The sequence below is a fragment of the Podarcis raffonei genome, chromosome 12 (genome assembly GCF_027172205.1).
Source record: "Podarcis raffonei isolate rPodRaf1 chromosome 12, rPodRaf1.pri, whole genome shotgun sequence".
Lineage (NCBI taxonomy): Eukaryota > Metazoa > Chordata > Lepidosauria > Squamata > Lacertidae > Podarcis > Podarcis raffonei.
The window spans coordinates 4068997-4092645 of NC_070613.1; the positions used below are offsets into that span (position 1 = coordinate 4068997).

Here is a 23649-nt window from a genome sequence, read left to right on the forward strand (position 1 = left end):
TCTCTGCGTCCTTATTTTATACTAAAATAAGCGCCATTTGTAACAGCTGGCTCCAACAAAGCACCACTTTAGCAAATGGGGCCTCCTGCTGCTGCGGCGCCGCCAGAGCACGATTTCTGTTCTTATCCTGAAGCAAAGTCCTTAACCTGAAGCACTATTTCTAGGTTAGCAGAGTGTGTAACCTGAAGCGTATGTAACCTGAAGCATATGTAACCCAAGGTACCACTGTACCATATACAGTGGTACCTCTGGTTAAGTACTTAATTTGTTCCGGAGGTCCGTTCTTAACCTGAAACTGTTCTTAACCTGACGCACCACTTTAGCTAATGGGGCCTCCCGCTGCCGCCGCTGCACAATTTCTGTTCTCATCCTGAAGCAAAGTTCTTAAGCCGAGGTACTATTTCTGGGTTAGCGGAGTCTGCAACCTGAAGCGTCTGTAACCTGAGGTACCACTGTATAACAATGTAATGTTGTCAAGCAAACTTAATAAAACAAATTTAAATAATAAAAATGAGATTGTCTCCCCCAAAATGGCACCCGAGAAGCATCTCACCCAATTTCACTCCTATAGTAACGGTCAATCAATCAATCAATCCTCACGGAAGCCGGGATCCCTTGTGAGCAGGCAAAGAGGACAACCAGAGTGGAGGGTGCCGCTTAGCGTGGAGTAAAACAGATGGAGACTTGGCGCGGGATGTTCCCAAATCCGCTGACCTCTGGGGTGAGGTCAATTTTGGTGACTCCCGGAGGGTGTCTGAGATGAAAACTTTGCAGGATCGTGGTGAGATACAGGAATAGCTGCATCCGGGCCAATCCTTCACCCAGACAGATTCTCTTCCCTGTGGGAGGAAGAAAGGAGAAGCTGCAGTCCAAGTATTTCACAAATCTAGCCGGCTTTTTAAAAGGATTAGAAATATTCACAGAGGAATATTCTCTACTGAAAGAAAACTACAGGAAAATGATGTATAGAAGGCATATAACATCATTACAGATAGCGAAAATGTATAAAACTGGCTCAAATATATGTTGGAAATGTAAGGAAAAAGAAGGAACTTTCTACCATATGTGGTGGCATTGCAGAGAAATTAAAAAATATTGGGAAATGATATATAACGAGTTGAAGAAAATGTTTAAATTAACATTTGCAAAAAAAAACACCAGCAGCATTTTTGTTAGGGATGGTAGGAAAAGGAAGGAAGATGAAGAACATATTTATGTACGCGACAACGGCGGCAAGAGTCTTAATAGCACAAGGATGGAAGAATGAAGAAACCCCGACAAAAGAACAGTGGCAAGAGAAACTGATGGACTATACGGAACTGGCAAAATTGACGTACAAAGTGCGTGACGAGGACAACTGTGACTTTAAAGAAGAATGGGAACCTTTTACAAAGTACTTAAAAAACAACAAAACGAAGTGGACTCCTTGGCAGGTTTTGAATAAACATACACAAATTTATTTGTTAATATAATAGATGGATAATTTAGGGATTTTTACATTTTTTTATAACATGCAGAGAATAATATGTGTTAAAAAACCAGAAAGCGGAATACCCCCGTGGTGGGGTATTGTATTAAAGTAAAATGCTTCGGGGAAATGATATATAATGAGATGAAGAAAATGTTGAAGTATACATTTGCGAAAAAACCAGAAGCATTTTTACTTGGCATTGTAGGTACAGAAATTAATAGACAGGACAAAAATCTGTTTTTATGTGCAACTATAGCAGCGAGAGTATTACTAGCCCAACAATGGAAACAGGAAGAATTACCAACGAAGGAGGATTGGCAAATAAAAATGATGGAGTATGCAGAACTGGCAAAGTTGACTGGGAGAATTCGGAACCAGAAGGACCAGGACTTCCTTAAGGATTGGAAGAAATATATGACTTATTTGAAAGACAATTGCATTAATGTAACATCGCTTGTAGGTTGACAAGAAGTTTTGTAAGGGGGGCTATATAAATGATTGCACAATGATTTAGGAAGGAAATAATTAGGAAATGAAGTTTAAAAGCATTCATTATAATAATAAAATGCAAGATTGGATAGCAAAATTGAAAATCACTAGACAGGATTGATGGAAGTAAATAATTAGGAAATGAAGTTTAAAAGCATTCATTATAATAATAAAATGCAAGATTAGATAGCAAAATTGAAAATCACTAGACAGGATTGATGGAAGTAAATAATTAGGAAATGAAGTTTAAAAGCATTCATTATAATAATAAAATGCAAGATTAGATAGCAAAATTGAAAATCACTAGACAGGATTGATGGAAGTCTCAGGCTATAATAGCCCAAATGAAGATGATGCAATGTGATGTGAAGCTTTGTTTGGAAAACATATGCAAAAATTATTTTTTTAAAAAAGAAGATAGAGAGGTAAAATTGACTCTCCCCCCCGGCCCTGCTGACATGTGACTCCACAAGAAGTTGTGACCCTTTGTGAAGCAAATGGTCTCCCAGCCATAGCTGTCAACTTACAGATTTGAAAATAAGGGACCAGCAGCCTCAGAAATAAGGGATCAGCAGCCAAAATAAGGGATCAACAATTACTTTGATAAAATACATATTTTGTTGTGTGCAAATGGCTTTAGATACCTATTAGGTCCATAAATTACCATATAGCATATAATCAACACAAAAAAACAGCAACAATTTGCTGTTGACAAAGGACAGCTGGACATAGAAAGGGCCCCATTACCTTCAGTAGCTTATTTAAGGGACATCATCAATAAGGGACAGCAGCGGGACATGGTGCTGGGATAAGGGACTGTCCCGCCAAATAAGGGACGCTTGACAGCTATGCTCCCAGCCCCGATCGAGTCTGACCCACTGCTTTTTGTGGGAAAGGAAAAGGTTGAGATCCCCACCTGTGGAAAAGGGAATGTCGGCTCCATTCTTCTTGAAATTCCCTTTTTCATCCAGGAAATGTTCTGGGGTGAACTGGAAGGGTTTGTCGTATTGCTTGGGGTCGTGCAGTGCAGAACTCAGGATGGGGAAGATGGAGGAACCCTGGTGGGGGAAGCCAAGAAGGCAAAATACATCAAGCCCTACTTTGGAAGAGCTTGTTGTGGTTCTCTTCCAGGATGCTAATATTCAGGCAGCTTCCAGGGAGCAGAGGTGGTCTAGGAAGCAACTCCTCTCTAACGAACTATTCGGAACTGGCAAAGTTAACGGCGAACGTAAGAAATCAATACCATGGGCAATTTATGGGCGAGTGGAAGCCTTTTTGGGGATTATTTTGAGAGAAAGAAACCATAACCAAATGAAACCGTGGGCAGGATTTGAAATGTGAGCAATGGGAATAAAACGATAATATATGAAATAGGGGGAGATGTATCAGATGAAATAGGGCGTGGTGATGATGATGATTTATTATTATTTATACCCCACCCATCTGGCTGAGTTTCCCCAGCCACTCTGGGCGGCTTCCAACAAAATATTAAAATACAATAGTCTATTAAACATTAAAAGCTTCCCTAAACAGGGCTGCCTTCAGATGTCTGCTAAAAGTCTGGTAGTTGTTTTTCTCTTTGACATCTTGTGGGGGGGGGGGCGTTCCACAGGGCGGGTGCCACCACCGAGAAGGCCCTCTGCCTGGTCCCCTGTAACTTGGCTTCTCGCAGTGAGAGAACCGCCAGAAGGCCCTCAGCGTTGGATCTCAGTGTCTGGGCAGAAGGATGGGGGTGGAGACGCTCCTTCAGGTATACTGAACCGAGGCCGTTTAGGGCTTTAAAGGTCAGCACCAACCCTTTGAATTATGCTCGGAAACGTATGGGAGCCAATGTAGGTCTTTCAGGACTGGTGTTATGTGGTCCTGCTCCCAGTCCCCAGTCTAGCTGCCACATTCTGGATTAAGACAGGGTTGGGAAACATTGGGGCAGGGACCAAATGTGGCCATTCAGGGGTCTCTCTCTAGCCCTTGGTACTGTTAGGATATTTCCGTTCCACCTTAAAAGGGAGCAGGATGTTTGTATAACAGCCTGCGTAAGTTCCTGTCTCACAGGATGTTTATGTTGTAAGTTCCTTTCGTTCTGTTGTTTTGCCTGAGCAGTCGGAGCAGACGGTCATGCCCTCTTTGTTCTGACCAACGCCTAATAAACTGTAAATATGCATGTTCTGCTCTCATGCTGTGCAACTTCTGTTGTGTGAATTCTGCTGATAGAGTGTGCACAAGTCCAAGAATGTGGCTATCTTTTCTTGAGGCTTCGTGTCGCTATAATTGCTAGATACTGCGTGACTAAGGGAGGTCGATGGATCGTCCGGCACCGAGCTTGGGGGCTCAGATGGACTTTATCTCCCTGGCAGTATCCCAACAGGTACCATCTCCTGCCCTGCTCCACATCTGTCCCGAGTGCTTTTGCCCACCTGGAATGTGTCCTCAAGCTGTGACAAGATCCCCTGACTATCTGGATGGAGAGAGACATGTGCACGGAACCCTCTTGAGTTTCGCGTGCTTGAAACGCAGCTAACTAGACAAAATTCAGGGATGCGGGTGGCACTGCGATCTCAACCACTGAGCCTAGGGATTGCCGATCGGAAGGTCGGCGGTTCGAATCCCCGCAACGGGGTGAGCTCCCGTTGCTCAGTCCCAGCTCCTGCCAGCTTAGCAGTTCAAAAGCACGTCAAAGTGCAAGTAGATAAATAGGTACCACTCCAGCGGGAAGGTAAACAGTGTTTCTGTGCACTGCTCTGGTTTTGCCAGAAGTGGCTTAGTCATGCTGGCCACATGACCGGGAAGAACTGTCTGCAGACAAACGCAGGCTCCCTCGGCCAGTTAAGCAAGATGAGCGCCACAACCCCAGAGTCGTTTGTGACTGGACTTAACTGTCAGGGCTCCTTTACCTTTTAAAGACAAAATTCAGAGTCATTCATTGCTCGGCCCCCTTCTCCATTTGGGCCTGTCCTTCACTTGACGTGCCCTCCTCACCCAAAAAAGTCTGTCCATGAGGCAACATGGCTATTGGGTGTAAGACATTTCCCCATCCTTGTCCTAAAAGCAAAAGCTCTAATTAGGGTGGGGGGGATTGACCTTGTCTCTAGCGCATGCGCATGACAAGACATGCTCATGAACATCAACCAGCACACAGCGCATGGCCTGCCAGTTCATATGTTGAGCAGATGAGGATTGATTTGAACTGTTGATAACAAGAATAGGGCAATTGTTGTTTCTCCAAGGTCAGCTATTACTCGGTGCAATAACACATCACAGCAATGGCGAGCCAACACATTTTGCTCCCTGAGGCAAGACAATAAATTGTGCTCCCCAACCCAAGTCAAGACCCATAGTACCTAAGGCAGGCGGAATTATTTGCCACCTGAGACAGACAATTCCACACGCTCACCTTCTTCATAATATCATGATCACTGCCCCTTTCCTGACACCCAAAATTAAGCAACTTGAAGCAGCTGCCTCTATACTGTACAACAGTAGGACCGGTCCCATGTGCCCATCAACCTCTGCCTGTTTGTTGCCTGCCACTGCTCTGAAGCTGTCAGCAGACTCTGATGCCGTTCCAGGTACCTTGGGGATGAAATAGCCTTCGATTTCGGTGTCGTGTTTCGCCACACGGGTGAACCCTAAGGGGACGAGATCCAAGAATCGCTGGGCTTCGTGGAGGACGGCTTCTGTGTAAGGCATCTCAAGGCGATCCTTCATGGCAGGCGGCCTCTCCTGTCCTATCACTTGGTCTATTTCCTTTTGGATCTTTTCTGGAAGTGGACACAAAAGGCAGAACGTCCAGGTCACATCACAGCAGATGCAAGGGGGAAAAGAAAGCCAATTCTTGCTACCCGGTTCTGAAACCTAGCAAGGTCACCCTAGAATGTTTCCCCTCAGGAGAGTATGGCCAAACTACTCACGAAATCCAGCATCGCCTGAGCTCTGCGAGTGTAGTTTTCTCACTCATCTCCACTCATCCTGTAAATAGTTCCTGCCTGAATAAAGCCTTTGAACTACAGAAATTGTAAATGATTGTTCAGCTCTAATTCACCCAAGCTGCAAGGACAAGTGCAAGCACAGTTAGTTCAGTGGTTAGTCAACCTTGCACGGCTGGGTGCTCAAGCAGGATCATGAGGATATATCTGAGGGTGGTGCTTGTTGTTTCTGTCCCAGCGATGAATATGTCATAAGCTGCCATGTTCAAGTTCTCTCTAGTGAATTCAGTCTTGGGGTTCTGCTGCTCCTGGAAATGGGGAAAAAACACAGACGAGATTATCCTCTATACCAGGAGCCCAACATGATGTTTCACCAAGACTTAATCAGCATCCTACTGTTTTTTAAACAAATCTATACACCGCTTTTGTAAAAAACAAAAACCCACAGCACAGTTTACAAAAAGAACAAAACAATCACATTATCAGGAAAGCCAGTTAAATTACCTATTTAAAACATTTTTAAAAAATCAGATCAATGAGAAGCAAAACCGGATTAAAGCACATATCAACATTCTACATATCTGGGTAGGCTTATCTAAACAAAATTGTTTTCAGCAGGTGCCTAATTTCAGACATAGGGACGCGGGTGGCGCTGTGGTCTAAACCACTGGGCCTGTTGGGCTTGCCAATCAGAAGGTCAGCGGTTTGAATCTCTGTGAAAGGGTGAGCTCCCGTTGCTCGGTCCCTGCTCCTGCCAACCTAGCAGTTCGAAAGCACGTCAAAGTGCAAGTAGATAAATAGGTACCACTCCAGCGGGAAGGTAAACGGCATTTCCCTGCGCTGCTCTGGTTCACCAGAAGCGGCTTAGTCATGCTAGCCACATGACCTGGAAGCTGTACGCCGGCTCCCTCGGCCAATAAAGCGAGATGAGTGCTGCAACCCCAGAGTCGTCTGCGACTGGACCTAATGGTCGGGAGTCCCTTTATCTTTAATTTCAGACATAGGGACGCGGGTGGTGCTGTGGTCTAAACCACAGAGCCTAGGGCTTGCCAATCAGAAGGTCGGTGGTTCGAATCCCCGCAACGGGGTGAGCTCCCGTTGCTTGGTCCCTGCTCCTGCCAACCTAGCAGTTTGAAAGCACGTCAAAGTGCAAGTAGATAAATAGGTACCACAATGGCGGGAAGGTAAACAGCGTTTCCGTGCACTGCTCTGGTTTTGCCAGAAGCGGCTTAGTCAAGCTGGCCACATGACCCGGAAGCCGTCTGTGGACAAATGCCGGCTCCCTCGGCCAATAAAGCGAGATGAGCGCCGCAACCCCAGAGTCGGCCACGACTGGACCTAACGGTCAGGGGTCCCTTTACCTTTAATTTCAGACATATAAATCCAGTCCTCCATATCTCACCTGCTCCATTTTGAGGAGGAAGGAATCTATGAAGTCCCGGGGAGCATTGGGATCCAGACTTCTCTCATGATCTTTCACCTTCTGGGCTATGAAGACCTGGATGTCCCCGAGGTTTTTAAAGAAAGTTTGATGAGGACCAGGCAAGTAGTCTAGGATCCTGGGGAAGATGTTGTAGAGCTGAGAAAAGGAAAGAGAGAGGGGGAGAAAACACTCGTACAGACATAGCGGTGAATCAGCCTTGGTGAGTTGGAATCTCTTCAGCGAACTAAAATAAATCGCACCGTCAGAAACTGACATGTGACACAGCTCAGAAGCATCCCAGACCCTGAGATTCCAGGGCCCAAACCTGAGACCCAGGACCCCGTGATGTCCCAGGGCTGGGTCCTGGAGACGGAGGTTAATTGGGAGAGGAGACCTGACAAGAGCAGACCCTGCAGTGTGTCTGTGCTATCATTTGCAGCTGGCTCCTGAATCTAGCACGCTTGATCTCAAGTAAAAAATAATAATGGATGTATTGCGCTATATTAGAAGCAAAAAAACCTTGTTTTGATGAATTGGAAGAGCTGCAGAAAGATTCCATTGAGCACACGGATTGATAAGATGGACAGATTAGCTACATACGAACAAATTGCATGTCGACGCAAATTAAGAATGGATAAATACAAAGAAATCTGAAAGGAATATCTAAGTGATAAGGCGGATAGTGGGGGGAAGTGGGGGGAGGAGAGAGAGGTGGGGAAATATTGTTAAAAAGGTGTAGTCGTAGGTGTATCAGGAACGGCTAAGGGAGCTGGGCATGTTTAGCCTGGAGAAGAGGAGGTTAAGGGGTGATATGATAGCCATGTTCAAATATATAAAAGGATGTCACATAGAGGAGGGAGAAAGGTTGTTTTCTGCTGCTCCAGAGAAGCGGACACGGAGCAATGGATCCAAACTACAAGAAAGAAGATTCCACCTAAACATTAGGAAGAACTTCCTGACAGTAAGAGCTGTTTGACAGTGGAATTTGCTGCCAAGGAGTGTGGTGGAGTCTCCTCCTTTGGAGGTCTTTAAGCAGAGGCTTGACAACCATATGTCAGGAGTGCTCTGATGGTGTTTCCTGCTTGGCAGGGGGTTGGACTCGATGGCCCTTGTGGCCTCTTCCAACTCTATGATTCTATGATTCTATTCAAATCTGAAATGTCAAATTGTGTTGTTATGGTTTTTGTTGTACGTGTCTTTTGCGGTTGTTGTTTGTATTGAAAAAATGATTAAATAATTTTATTTTTTAAAAAGAGCTTGATTTCAAATCCTGCTTTCCAGCAGAGTCTGCCGGCCCAGGAGGCAGATTGGGGCAGCTGCCTCGGGCAGCAAAATCCCACGTAGAAGAAGAAACAGTGGCGGCAGCTTCCGGCGAGAGAGACCTCACGAAAACTCACAGAGCTCGTTCAAGATCTTGCTGCCACCGCCGCTGCTTCTCAGTCCTCACGCTCTCTTCATCGCCACCGGAGAATCAAGGAGCAGTGGCTGCAGCTTCTGGGTTCTGGAGAGATCTTGTGGATCCCTCGCAGTTCCAGTAAGCAAGGCTTTGTCGGTGCAGGGGAGCGGCAGTGGCAGGGGGCTCGCTTCCCATTTATTATTAATTATTATTATTATTATTAATAATAATAATACCCAGCACATCTGACTGGGTTTCCCCAGCCGCTCTGAGCGGCCCCCAACAGAATATTAAAAACACAATAAAACGTCCATCATTAAAAACTTCCCCAATCAGGGCTGCATTCAGATGTCTTGCATTTTAATCTGTATTTTAAATTGGGTTTTCCCCCCTATTATGTTTTTACTGTACTTTTACTGGTGTTAGCCGCCCTGAGCCCGGCGCTGGCCAGGGAGGGCGGGGTATAAATAAAATTTATTATTATTATTATTATTATTATTATTATTATTATTATTAACGTTCTTAAACTGAGGCGCGCTTTCCCTAATGAGGCCTCCCGCTGCCGGTGCCCTTCCACCGTTCGGCTTCCGTTCTTAGACCAAGGTATGTTTCCCCAGTCACTCTGGGCGGCTCCCAACAAATTAAAAACAGAATAAAGCATCAAACATTAAAAACTTCCCTAAACAGGCCTGCCTTCAGATGTCTTCTAAAAGTCAGATAGTTGTTTATTTCCTTGACATCTGATAGGAGGGCGTTCCACAGGGTGGGCGCCACCACCGAGAAGGCCCTCTGCCTGCTTCCCTGTAACTTGGTTTCTCGCAGGGAGGGAACCGCCAGAAGGCCCTCAGAGCCGGACCTCAGTGTCCGGGGTGAACGATGGGGGCGGAGACACTCCTTCCTCTTTTACCCAGGGTCCTTCTCACCTGCCCTGCAGTGGAACTCTCCAACCGGAAGCTTTCGACCAGCAAGCGGAGAATCCGGCGGTACTCCGGGTCATTGTAATCAAACCGTTCTCCGAGGAGGATGTGGCTGATCACGTTGCCCGTTGCGCAGCTGAACAGGACGGCTGGGTTGAAGGGCTGGCCTGGCAAAGGAATCGGAGTCAGGAGGGATGGTGTCAAAGTAACAGTTCAAAACACAACAAGTCATTAAGATTTATTTGCTGGTCAAGCGCAAAGCACAAGGGCAAGGTGGTCTGCAATTTGCATCTCAATTCCCCAAACCTTTATTCTTGAGAATCCCACGTGGAGAAGAGGTTTAGGGACCAATCAGTTTTTCAGGTTAATTACCAATTTGCCAATGGCTGTATGCGGAGACAATAACTCCTGATTGTCAGGAGACTAGGACAGCTGAACTCTGTTCGGTCTCAGAGACTACAGTTAAAGAGACCAGACCTCCATTTCCCAGAAATCCACAGTTTTAACTCTCCCACAATGCCTCACGCCTACATGAACCAAAGTTTAACCTACAAAGATTTCCTAACTTCACTACATAAGTATTTTGCCTTCATAGTTTTTACTGCTACTGTTGCTGTGAACCATTACAAGATAGTAAGTAAAGTATGCATTTAAACTTACTTCCCAGGTTGCTGTTCCCTGATTCTTTATCCAGCAGGCTAAGAAAAGCTCTAGGGCAGGCATAGGCAAACTCCGGCCCTCCAGGTTTTGGGACTACAATTCCCATCATCCCTAGCTAACAGGACCAGTGGCCAGGGATGATGGGAATTGTAGTCCCAAACATCTGAAGGGCCGGAGTTTGCCTGTGCATGCTCTTACCAGAGCCCTCACACCAAAGCTCGATCACAACTTTGCACAGGAGGGAAATAGGAAGTGGGTTTCGTTTGCTCCCCATTTATTTATTCCTGCCCGCACAAAGCTGTGGTTGCATATGTGAAATAAGATGTGAGTTACCTGTAATCGTAACAGTGAACGGGCAGGTGATCTTTACTACAAGAAACAAGAGGAAGAAGCAAAGTCCCCCCCCCCTCAACACAGTATTACTTAGTCTAGACTTTTATATATTAAAAAATGCATCCCTCGGAGATTTCAAAGGGCAACCTATTTGCACATTGTGGGAATGTTCAGGGATGCAGGAGAGGATATATCGTCTGATTATATCCTTATCCTACTTGTGTTCCACAATTTCAGCAGAGTAACATTCCCTTCTTTTAAATTTGCAGTGGCTGCATTTGCTCAGGCTCGCTAAAGCCTCTATAATAACTGTTCTGGTAAGGTAAAGGTAAAGGTACCCCTGCCCGTACGGGCCAGTCTTGCCAGACTCTAGGGTTGTGCGCTCATCTCACTCTATAGGCCGGAAGCCAGCGCTGTCCGCAGACACTTCCGGGTCACGTGGCCAGCGTGACAAGCTGCATCTGGTGAGCCAGCGCAGCACACGGAATGCTGTTTACCTTCCCGCTGGTAAGCGGTCCCTATTTAATCTACTTGCACCCGGGGGTACTTTCGAACTGCTAGGTTGGCAGGCGCTGGGACCGAACGACGGGAGCGCACCCCGCCGCAGGGATTCGAACCGCCGACCAAGCGATCGGCAAGTCCTAGGCGCTGAGGTTTTACCCACAGCGCCACCCGCATCCCATATTTCCCCCTTATTCCCTGATAAAGGATAAGACACGACACAGTCTTCTACAAAAGTATAGAAAGAATTTACTCACATTTTGTTCACAATCAGATCCCAGAAGGCAGACTAAGCTTAGAAAAGTAACATACACTTGGAATCTATCTCATAAGGAGACAGTCCCTTTGTCCTCTCTTGGCTGGAGGCCAAGAGAGCATCTTTGGCTAAGCAGATGTTGCTTCTTCGATGCATGTAGTCAAAATTAGAGAGAGATGGCTGCCCTGCCCTGTGCTTTTGTCGTTACCTGCACAGGTGAGGCCACGCCCACCTCTAGTCACATGCAGAGGAAGTCTGTCCCAGCCCAGAAGGAAACAGGAAGTTTACCTGCTGGCTGGACAAACATCCCTCCCAATGTGCAAACATGTTCACTCTAGGAATGTTGTACTTGACTGCTCTTGTGTTTCACATCCTACACACATACTCACCGTTTTTGGCCCTGAGCTCCTTCATCAGGTACTCTGCCTCTTCCTGGATCCTCTCCTCAATGTTCTTCTTCCCCATCCCAAAGTTCCTCATGGTGGTGAGGGAGAAGCGGCGGAGCTGGAGCCAGCGCTCGCCATTGGACATGATGATCCCTGCAGAAGAAACATAGGACTCGGCTACATTAGTAAAGAAAAGGCAAATCAAAAGTGCTATAAACACGCGACACCAGATGGCGCCAGAGAGCAGGACATTTTAAAACGCTCTTTCCCATAGGGATTTCTTTCTTTTGCTATAACAATCTCCAGTGGTGCCTCGCAAGACGAAATTAATTCGTTCCGCAAGTTTTTTCTTCTTGCGAGTTTTTCGTCTTGCGAAGCACGGTTTCCCATAGGAATGCATTGAAAATCAATTAATGCGTTCCTATGGAGACCGCTTGCCAGGCTGGCGGTGCGGAGAAGGGCTTTTCTCCCCACCGCAAGCCTTCAGGACAGTTACGGGAACAGAGGGGAAGGCGCGCAGCGCTTCTCCTCTGTTCCCGGGGCTTGCGGTGGGAGGAGGGTTTTTCCTCCCCACCGCCAACATTCAGAACAGCATTCTGAATGTTGGCGGTGGGAAGGAAAACCCTCCTCCCACCGCAAGTCTTCAGGACAGCCATCCAAAGGCTGGCGCGGGGAGAAGGTCTCTCCGCCCCACCGCCAGCCTTCGGAGGAGCCTTCCGAAGCCTGGCGGCGGGAGGAGGTCTCTCCGCCCCACCAGCAGCCTTCAGAGCAGCCTTCCGATGGCTGGCGGCGGGAGGAGGTCTCTCCGCCCCACCGCCAGCCTTCGGAGCAGCCTTCCGAAGCCTGGCGGCGGGAGGAGGTCTCTCCGCCCCACCACCAGCCTTCAGAGCAGCCTTCCGATGGCTGGCGGCGGGAGGAGGTCTCTCCGCCCCACCGCCAGCCTTCGGAGCAGCCTTCCGAAGGCTGGCGGCGGGAGGAGGTCTCTCCGCCCCACCGCCAGCCTTCGGAGGAGGTCCGAGGACAGTGGGGAAGACGCGCTGCGCTTCCCCGCTGTCCCGGAGATTTCCCTATGGGCTTTCGTCTTGCGAAGGAAGCCCATAGGGAAATTCGTTTTGTGAAGCGCCTCCAAAACGGAAAACCCTTTCGTCTAGCGGGTTTTCCGTCTTGCGAGGCGTTCGTCTTGCGGGGCACCACTGTAATTTATGACTTATTCATAGAGTTTTTGTCCTGTGTCTAGAGCCACCCTGTAGTCTATGCTAGGTTTCTGTTTGTGCCACTGTGCAGTGCTTGGAGTCGCAAGACTCTGTTTACATTCCAGAGATTCCAGACTGCTGGAAGTCTCACGGGAGACGGATGTTGTTATTACTGGTTTCCTGTTTCTTTGTACCAGTTGCCTCTCTGCCTTCACAGAGAGAGGATGTATATTTCTTTTCTGTCTGCGTAGTTAGAAATAAAACTCTTAGCAATGTAGCTCATAATTCTCGTCCTCTTATGCTGCTTGGACACTCTGCGTAATGAGGGAACGTACCTGGAGCCTCATCAAAGGCTCAGGTCGTTAATCATTGTCGGAAGACTCGAGGACTCGGTCGAACGCAAGTTCCGACAGTCTATGCCAGTGGTTCCCAATTAGCTGATTACTGAGGACCCCTTATTTTTCAAAAGTCAAGCCGCAGAACCCTTGCTGACTCCTGGGGCAACAGAAGTTGTTGAGCTTGGGCATCAGGGACCGTGCTGAGGGGGGGGGCTGCACTGAGGAGTCATGATGGGCCCCTCCCCCTGCTCCTACTCCTCTTCCCAGGAGCAGGAGGACAGTATAGATTTGGAACAGCGGTTTGCAGAGGGGCATAGTTCAGAAGGCAGAAGCTGGGAAATACTGGATGGGGAACAGCTAGGAGAAGAGACAATGGCACTTCTGGCTCAGAAATGGAAGCAGCAGGAACTTCGAACACTGGAAGATTGGCAGGTCAAGATGATGGAGTACGTAGAGTTGGCCAAGTTGACGGGGAAGATCCGGAATCAGCGTGACAAACTGTTTCAAAAGGACTGGAACAAATTTATATTTGATATGAAAGAAAATTGTAAACGTTTGAAAACGTTTGTGGACTTGAATTGAAATGTTTCGTAATGTAAATAAAAGGAACTGATTTAACGATAATAAGGTGAAATATAATTTGACAAAGGCTAAATAAGTGCTTGGGACGCGGGTGGCGCTGTGGGTTAAACCACAGAGCTTAGGACTTGCCGATCAGAAGGTCGGCGGTTCGAATCCCCGTGACGGGGTGAGCTGCCATTGCTCAGTTCCAGCTCCTGTCAACTTAGCAGTTTGAAAGCATGTCAAAGTGCAACTAGATAAATAGGTACTGCTCCGGCGGGAAGGTAAACGGCGTTTCCGTGCGCTACTCTGGTTCGCCAGAAGCGGCTCAGTCATGCTGGCCACATGACCCGGAAGCTGTACGCCGGCTCCCTCGGCCAGTAAAGCGAGATGAGCGCCGCAACCCCAGAGTCGGCCACGACTGGACCTAATGGTCAGGAGTCCCTTTACCTTTACCTTTAAATAAGTGCTTGTAGAAATGCGAAGAATATGGAAAGTTATGTGGAAGTCAGAAAGAGGAAGGGAAGGAGGTCAATGCTCTTGCAGAGCAATATATTAAGTCATAGAATTATGTAACAAAATGTGAATATGATTTAAGTGGAAAACTCAATTAAAATTATTTTTAAAAAAAGAAAAAGGAGAAGAGACACTGGAAAGGAGAGGGTTAACAGATCCACAGTCTCTAGACAGCCTTCCTCCACCGCCCTCACCAAAGTTGAGAAGAGCTCAGTAAGTGGCAGAACAGAAGGCACAGAGGGTACAAAGTCAGATGACGAGACGTAGAAGTGACATGGATTAATAGGGACAGCAGAGAGTGGTAACCTTAATTGGGAGCACCACCATTTCTAGGAGATAGGTTCTTCTCTCGCTGTGATTATTTAACTGGTAAGAAGACACCTTTTCCTTTGTTCTGCTTATCTACTGCCACAGGGGGTCGGAAGCTGGTTCCCTGAAACCTGACATTAGGAGATCGTCCCAAACTTTTGAGCTTTTTTTGAGGAGATCTCCCCAAGTTGTTGTGTTCCGCCAATACAATCGGGTGTGCAAGCAAGAGAGGGCAGGGACTGGAGCCCCTGAAGCCGCTGGCACATGAAGCGCCATGCTTGGAACAGGACGCATGAGTCAGGTCAGCCTTGGTGCCACAAGATGTGTCAGGCTGCTCTCAACACCAGCCCAGCTATGGTGACATCAGCCCGCGCATCACCCAGCCCAGCTTGCTGGGACTGTTGAGAGTTGCACTGGGGGTGGGGGCCATGCTAATCTTCTCTGTCTTTAGTCGTTTAGTCGTGTCTGTCTCTTCGTGACCCCCTGGACCAGAGCACACCAGGCACTCCTGTCTTCCACTGCCTCCTGCAGTTTGGTCAAACTCATGCTGGTAGCTTCAAGAACGTTATCCAACCATCTCGTCCTCTGTCGTCCCCTTCTCCTTTTGCCCTCCATCTTTCCCAACATCAGGGTCTTTTCCAGGGAGTCTTCTCTTCTCATGAGGTGGCCAAAGTCTTGGAGCCTCAGCTTCAGGATCTGTCCTTCCAGTGAGCACTCAGGGCTGATTTCCTTCAGAATGGAGAGGTTGGATCTTCTTGCAGTCCATGGGACTCTCAAGAGTCTCCTCCAGCACCAGAATTCAAAAGCATTTATTTATTTATACGATTTATATGGATAAAAAGCAAGCAAAAACTGTTGAAACTGGTCCAGTGAGATGTGGGGCCTGCAGAGATGAGGCGTGTGGCCTGGGGAGCATCTCGAGGGCCAGACAGACAGCTCTGGAGGGCCACATCCAGCCCTCAGGGCTGAGATCCCCCCACCCTTGTCCTAGAGACCCCTTCCACTTTTCCACCCAGGCTAACGGTGCCCCCCTCATGTAAGAGATGCAAAACCTAGTCCTCTGTTGGTCTTATCTGCTGACGGGATGCTGCCTCGGTCGAGAAACTCATCTCCACGATCAACGAGGAACTTCTTCACCAAGTCATAACCGAAGAGAACCACAGCCTGGTCTGAGCCGAAATACACGGTGAAGATCGGCCCGTATTTTTTGCTCATCTGCAAAGACAAAGCAGGTAAGAGAGGGAGCAGGCATCAGGGTGCTGGTGATTGCAGAAGACCAGTGGAAGTGGTGGCCGTGGGTTAGATTTTGGGGTGTAATAATAATAATAATAATAATAATAATAATAATAATAATAATTTATTATTTGTACCCCGCCCATCTGGCTGGGTTTCTCCAGCCACTCTGGGCGGTTTCCAACAAAACACTAAAATACAATAACCTACTAAACATAAAAAGCTTCCCTAAACAGGGCTGCCTTCAGATGTCTTCTAAAAGTCTGGTAGTTATTTTTCTCTTTGGTAGTTATTTTTCATCTGATGGGAGGGCGTTCCACAGGGCGGGCGCCACCACCGAGAAGGCCCTTTGCCTGGTTCCCTGTAATTTCACTTCTCGCAGGGAGGGAACTGCCAGAAGCCCCTCAGCGCTGGACCTCAGTGTCTGGGCAGAACGATGGGGGTGGAGACGCTCCTTCAGGTCTACTGGGCCGAGGCCATTTAGGGCTTTCAAGGTCAGCACCAACACTTTGAATTGTGCTTGGAAACGTACTGGGAGCCAGTGTAGGTCTTTCAAGACCGGTCTTATATGGTCTCAGCGGCCACTCCCAGTCACCAGTCTAGCTGCCACATTCTGGATTAGTTGTAGTTTTCGGGTCACCTTCAAAGGTAGCCCCACGTAGAGCGCATTGCAGTAGTCCAAGCGAGAGATAACTAGAGCATGCACCATTCTGGCGAGACAGTCTGTGGGCAGGGAGGGTCTCATCCTGTGTACCAGATGGAGCTGGTAGACAGCTGCCCTGGGCACAGACTTGACCTGCGCCTCCATGGACAGCTGTGAGTTCAAAATGACTCCCAGGCTGCGCATCTGGTCCTTCAGGGGCACAGTTACCCCATTCAGGACCAGGGAGTCCCCCACACCCACCCGCCCCCTGTCCCCCCAAAACAGCACTTCTGTCTTGTCAGGATTCAACCTCAATCTGTTAGCCGCCATCCATCCTCCAACCGCCTCCAGGCACTCACACAGGACCTTCACCACCTTCACAGGTTCTGATTTGAAAGAGAGGTGGAGCTGAGTGCCATCCGCATACAGTGGTGCCCCGCAAGACGAATGCCTCGCAAGACGAAAAACTCGCTAGACGAAAGGGTTTTCTATTTTTTGAGTCGTTCCGCAAGATGAATTTCCCTATGGGCTTGCTTCGCAAGACGAAACGTCTTGCGAGTTCTTGTGAGTTTGTTTCCTTTTTCTTAAAGCCGCTAAGCCGTTAATAGCCGCTAAGCCGCTAATAGCCGTGCTTCGCAAGACGAAAAAACCGCAAGACGAAGAGACTCGCGGAACGGATTAATTTCGTCTTGCGAGGCACCACTGTACTGATGAACACCCAGCCCAAACCCCCTGATGATCTCTCCCAGCAGCTGTAGATGTTGAAAAGCATGGGGGAGAGGACGGAGCCCTGAAAATAAACCTTGCCCTTTTTTTTGATTCAGAGAAGGGATGAGGAAATGCTCTGAGAATATGGGACGACTGATTGGCCCGGCGCCATCTGTTCGCCTCACATTGGAATAGATGCTTGATAAACATCTGCTGTTGCATAAGCTCCATGCAAACAAATCACAGAGTGTGGAAAGAGAGAAAAAGGAGGGTCATGAACAGGGCAGATCATGAGACTTTTGGTTATGAAAACATGTTTATCCCCACAAAGAGCCTCTTTGTTTCGCAGCTTGCTCCTTCCCCAAACCTGGTGTAGTTTTCGAACTACAACTCCCACCGGCTCCGGCCATTGCAGTTGGGAGTTGTAGTCCTAGGGCACCTGACTGAGGAAACCTGGGCTCTCTTCCATTCAAAAAAAAACAAAACAAAACACAACCATGTAGACAAGGATTAAACGTAAGGTATTGGTTGTGTTTAGAACAGATTTATGAAAGATTTAGAAAACATTGATTAGAATATTTGTGTCAGATTGTATGGGGAAAATACGGAACGACAGATACAATCTAGCTTAAAATGTATATAGGAAGTGCAGTGAATAATAATAATAATAATAATAATAATAATAATAATAATAATAAATTTTTATTTATATCCCGCCCTCCCCAGCCGAAGCTGGGCTCAGGGCGGCTAACAACAATCAAAATAATCCAACATTCTAAAAACATTCATTATAAAATTAATTAAAATCCAATTAATGGCAACCATTAAGCAACATTCTGTGCAGATTGCCAGAGGAGGCGGTCAGGCTGCGCCCTGATCAAAGGCCTGGTGGAACAGCGAAAGTGATGGAAGCCAATCAATGAAATTTTATTATTATTTTCATATTGAGATAATTGTAGAATAAACCTGGAAGAAATTCTTCCAACTTTTCTTCTTCTTTATTTTTCCTTCTTCTTTTCTCTTTTGTTCCTTTTTTCATATATGTGCTTATTTGAAATATATATGTATGTATTTGCAATATTTTGCTTATATTTTGTAACAATTACAGTGGTACCTCTGGATGCGAACAGGATCCGTTCCGGAGCCCCGTTCGCATCCTGAAGCAAACGTAAGACGCGACTGCGCGTCTGTGTGTGTGCGGGTCACGTTCCACCGCTTCCGCGCATTCGCGTGACGTCATTTTGAGCATCTGCGCATGCGCAAGTGGCAAAACCCGGAAGTAACGTGCTCTGTTACTTCTGGGTCACCGCAGAGCGCAACCTAAAAATATTTAAGCTGAAGTGTATTCATCCCGAGGTATGACACTATGTTAAATATTTATTTTTTTTAAAATGCAACCATTTTCTCTCGTCGTCCAAACGGCACCCCCTGGCCCAGCCTGCCTCCCCAGCTGCTGCCAGATGTTTCCTTCTGAATCCTTGCCTGGTCCGCGACCAGAAGGAGGAGGAGTATCAAGAAGAATGGAATAAATTTAAAGATTATTTAGTTAAATTTGCTAAATTAAACTAACTGAAAACAGCTTGCAGATACTTAACGGGCTTAGGGTTTTATTTATGTTAAGTGATGAATTAATATGTTTAATTTCATAAGGTGAAGATCTAAGGATGTTAATGTTTAAGTTAAATTTCATAAAAATTGGGATTTGGAAAACCGTTAAAAGGACATGCAATGAAATTCAACCAAGGGTAAGCGAGGAAGTCACTTAACAAAGTTAATAACTGTAATTTTCAATAAGGCTATGGTTTATGTTTGTTTGTTTTGTGTGTTTGTTTGTTTGTTTATAATATTGTGAAAACTAATAATTTTTTTGGAAAAAATAAAAAAATAAACGCCCAAAGTCCCAGTGGGTCAGGGAGCCTGGGACACGGCTTAGCTGAAGCCCCAATCCTTACCTCTCGGAAGTTTCCAACCAGGTTCTGCACCTTCAGCTGCAGGAGGTTCCCGATGAACGGAAGGGGTGTTGGCCCAGGAGGCAAGTTTTTCGCCTTAGGTCTCGTCCCCCAAACCAAGAGGAAGACCAGGCAGATGACCAAGAAGATTGTTGTGCTCCCCAGCAGATCCATTGCTGCAGCAGGTAGCAGCTGGAGGCTCCTATCGCCAGACGAGGAAAAGTCTACAGTCCAGAGATTATATTCTCCAAACATCAGAATCAGAGCCAGCATCGTGAGCCAACAGGGTGGGGAGACCAGTTTCAAAACCCTGCCAGATTGTCCAAAGGTTGATCTATAAGCCCTCGAAACATGTTGTGCTTTTTCAAGACTTGTCTCTACTTTCTGCTGAAAGTTGTTCTCTGGGGTTAACTAGGGAAGAAAGCGTCTCCACCCCCATCGTTCTGCCCGGACACTGAGGTCCAGCTCTGAGGACCTTGTGGCGGTTCCCTCCCTGCGAGAAGTGAAGCTAAAGGGAACCAGGCAGAGGGCCTTCTCGGTGGTGGCGCCCGCCCTGTGGAACGCCCTCCCACCAGATGTCAAAGAGAAAAATAACTACCAAACTTTTAGAAGACATCTGAAGGCAGCCCTGTTTAGGGAAGCTTTTAATGTTGGGTGTTTTATTGTGTTTTTAATATTCTGTTGGGAACTGGCCAGAGCGGCTGGGGAAACCCAGCCAGATGGGTGGGTTATAAATAATAAATAATAAATCATCACCATCATCATCATCCTTGCCAGTATGCTCTCAAAGTGCAATGGCTCCCAGTTACAAGAAAGGAAATTCCTTTTTTTATATATATACTTTTTATTATTTTCAACCAAAATTATACATTTTTGACCAAATTTTCACAAATTATACTTTTGAGACTTCCTTCGATTTTTCTGGTAATCATCCATATTTACCCCTAACGAAAACGCATTTCCTTTGTTGCATTGCCTTTTAACTTTCACCTCTTCCAATATATATTTTCCCAAACAATACGTCTTAACCTTTACAGTGCTTCTTGAAACCCCACTAGCGTTGTTTGTAAATCACATACATTTTTCAGATAATCTACAAAGTTCCCCCAATTTTCGATGAACTTTTGGTTTTTAGTATATCTTATTTTTCCAGTCAGTTTATCTAGTTCCGCATAATCTGTTAGTTTCATTCTCCACTCTTGGATTGTCGGTGTTTCTTCCTGTTTCCAGTTCTGGGCTAGTAGAATTCTTGCTGCCGCGACAAGAAAGGAAATTCCATCTAAACATACGGGGAAAATTTCCTGAAAGTAAGAACTGTTTGCTGGTGGAACAGTCTTGCATGGGAGGTTATGGACTCTCCTTCCTTGAAGGTTGTTAAGCAGAGGCTGGATGGCCATCTGTCAGGGATGCTTTCGTTTGAGATTCCTGCTTTGCAGGGGGTGGGACAGATGACCCTAGAGGTCCCTTTCAACTCTATGATTCCATGATCTCACCTTTTCTTGTTTCTGCATTGTTGAAAAATGACTCTGAACAGGAGCGATAAATGAGGCTGCATTTTAAATTGCGTTTTAATAATAAGGATAATAAATTTTTATTTATACCCCGCCCTTCCCGGTTCAAAACAACAAATTTAAAACACTTTTAAACAATTATAAAAGCAGCATAAAAAAGCATGAATAGCAATAAAATTCAAAAATCAATTAGATAATCCCCAGGGCTAGCTGGCTGAATTGGTCCCACTTGGGCCAGCGAGGAGGCTAGGGGAGAATTAGCTGTGGGGTCTCAGAGTGGGTAATCTTCATAAAAGGGGAGGGGGAGGGAAGAGAAGGGAAATAAAAGATCAGGCTGAATTCAAATTAAAGGCCAGATGGAATAGCTCTGTCTTACAGGCGCGACGGAAGGAAATTAAATCCTGAAGGGCCCTAGTCTCATGGGACAGAGCATTCCACCAGGTCGGAGCCATCACTGAAAAGGCCCTGGCCCTGGCCCTGGCTTCTTTAGGGCCTGGGACCTCTAAACTGTGGTTGTTCATGGACCTGAAGGTTCTCTGTGGGGCAGACCAGGAGAGGTAGTCCCATAAATGAGGAGATTTCACCCCTCCCATATCCAAGAATCTGCTGATGTGCTCTGCTGATTCTCCAGAGAGGAGGGGCGGTTTCTGCTCTCTACTTATTCTGCTCCAGCCACACATCAAAGTGTCAGAGACTGAGTAATAGAGAGAGATCGTGTGTATAGATAAGATTGCTGCTAAGAGCAGCTGCAGACACTCAGTGCAGTTCAGCATTTTTCGTTTAGACCTCATTTAGCTCTGTATATAGTTGTGTATTATAGTTGTAGATAGAATAAAGAAGATATTCTACAGAGCTGCTCTCCGAGTCATTTATGCTCTGCTATTCTCTGCTATAGGGACGCAGGTGGCGCTGTGGGTAAAGGCCTCAGTGCCTAGGACTTGCCGATCGAAAGGTCGGTGGTTCGAATCCCCGCGGCGGGGTGCACTCCCGTCGCTCGGTCCCAGCGCCTGCCAACCTAGCAGTTCGAAAGCACCTCCAGGTGCAAGTAGATAAATAGGGACCGCTCCGGTGGGAAGGTAAACGGTGTTTCCGTGTGTGGCTCTGGCTCGCCAGAGCAGCTTCGTCACGCTGGCCACGTGACCCGGAAGTGTCTCCGGACAGCGCTGGCCCCCGGCCTCTTAAGTGAGTTGGCGCACAACCCCGGAGTCTGTCAAGACTGGCTCGTACGGGCAGGGGTACCTTTACCTTTACCTTTTACTATTCTCTGCTATACTCTGCTGTGCGATGACTGTCTTCTTGTGGAAGTGAATCTGGTGCTCACAACTCTAAGCTGTGAGTCCACAGCACTTTGACCTGTTCCTGTGCAGAAGGTGGTCTCTGGAAGTGCTACCCAGCTTGCCTGGCCCAGTCCGGGCTGAAGTGGATGAGTCCAGTTCGTGGCACTGGCTCAAGGGCAATGCTGACAGTTCATGGACCTGAAGGTTCTCTGCGGGGCAGACCAGGAGAGGTGGTTCCATAAATATGAGGGCCCCCAAAGTTCAAGACCAGCACCTTGAACCTGACCCTATAATCCACCGGGAGCCAGTGCAACTGGTAAAGCACTGGGTGAATATGTTCCCATGGCAGGGACCCCATAAGGAGCCTCGCTGCAGCATTCTGCACCCCCTGGATTTTGTGGAACAGTTTCAAGGGCAGCCCCACGTAGAGCGAGTGACAGTAGTCAAGCCTGGATGTGACCGTCGCATGGATCACTGTGGCCAGATTAAATACAGATTTAAAACCTGTATTTTAAATTGGTCCCCCCCACACTTTAATTTTACTGGTGTTAGCTGCTCTGGCCTGGCTCTGGCTGGGGAGGGTGGGGTATAAATAAATTATTATTATTATTATTATTATTATTATTATTATTATCTCAGTCCATAAGCATGAGACTCTTCATCTTAGGGTTGTGGTTATAAGATGAAAACTATGCAATAGTTGCACTTGGGTTGAAATGACAAAGTCCAAGTAAATAACATTAACGTTATCCAGTTATCAGATATAGTTCCACATCTGCCACACTTGTGGCAGTGGCAAGGGGTGAGCTTTTTTAAAAGTGCGAATAGATGTGGAAATGTGGAGAAAAGAACAGAGGTCACTAAGTTTACGCATCTATTAATTTCAGTTCCTCTTCTTCCAGTTTTGAGAAAAACCCAAACTGACAGATGGGCAATTACCAATGACTAATGTAATATTTAGGGGACGCGGGTGGTGCTGTGGGTTAAACCACAGAGCATAGGAGCTCCCATTGCTCAGTCCCTGCTCCTGCCAACCTAGCAGTTCGAAAGCACGTCAAAGTGCAAGGAGATAAATAGGTACCACTCCGGCGGGAAGGTAAACGGCGTTTCCGTGTGCTGCTCTGGTTCGCCAGAAGCGGCTTAGTCATGCTGGCCACATGACCCGGAAGCTGCACGCCGGCTCCCTCGACCAATAAAGCGAGATGAGCGCCGCAACCCCAGAGTCGGCCACAACTGGACCTAATGGTCAGGGGTCCCTTTACCTTTTAATGTAATATTTGCATGCTTCTTTACACAATATTTTGTTTTGTTTTTAACTGTTATTATTTGGGCTCCAATTAGCATTCAACTATTTGTCGGCTATCTAGTTTGATCATCCTTGCAAAAATAATCTAAAGGTATGCTGAAGGAAGTTTAAATGTTTTCTTTTTATTGTGATTTAAAAGATGTGACCAACGTAACCGTTTTGCAACCTCAAGAATATATCTGAAGCTTGGATAATTCCCCCCCCCCCCTAAAAATTGGGCCAGATCCAGCCCCTGGGCCTTAGTTTGCCGAACCATGGATTACCTGGATAGCCTAGCCATTCTTTTGTGATGATAAATACTTAATTCCTGAGTCCAGGTCACTGGCTCACCCTATTCATACCCAAATGTG

General features: G+C 46.8%; 1 protein-coding gene across 3 annotated transcripts in view; it reads right to left on the minus strand.

Annotated features, from left to right (window-relative positions):
* LOC128423864 (cytochrome P450 2C25-like) overlaps positions 1–19493 on the minus strand; it is a 227825-nt gene extending 208332 nt beyond the window's left edge. For 2 of the 3 annotated variants that reach the window (XR_008332882.1, XR_008332883.1), the window contains exons 1-9: positions 19209–19493; positions 15725–15887; positions 11759–11908; positions 9626–9786; positions 7286–7462; positions 6050–6191; positions 5531–5718; positions 2877–3018; positions 442–839 (exon numbers count right to left, since the gene is read on the minus strand). Coding sequence is in view for 1 of the 3 variants with exons in the window: in XM_053409414.1 (XP_053265389.1) it covers positions 658–839; positions 2877–3018; positions 5531–5718; positions 6050–6191; positions 7286–7462; positions 9626–9786; positions 11759–11908; positions 15725–15887; positions 19209–19478 (1575 nt within the window). In the remaining 2 variants the exon portion in view is untranslated. Of the gene's footprint in view, positions 1–232; positions 840–2876; positions 3019–5530; positions 5719–6049; positions 6192–7285; positions 7463–9625; positions 9787–11758; positions 11909–15724; positions 15888–19208 lie in introns of those variants that run through there. The other variant, XM_053409414.1, reaches the window with a different exon arrangement.
* Positions 19494–23649: the final 4156 nt, after the last annotated feature.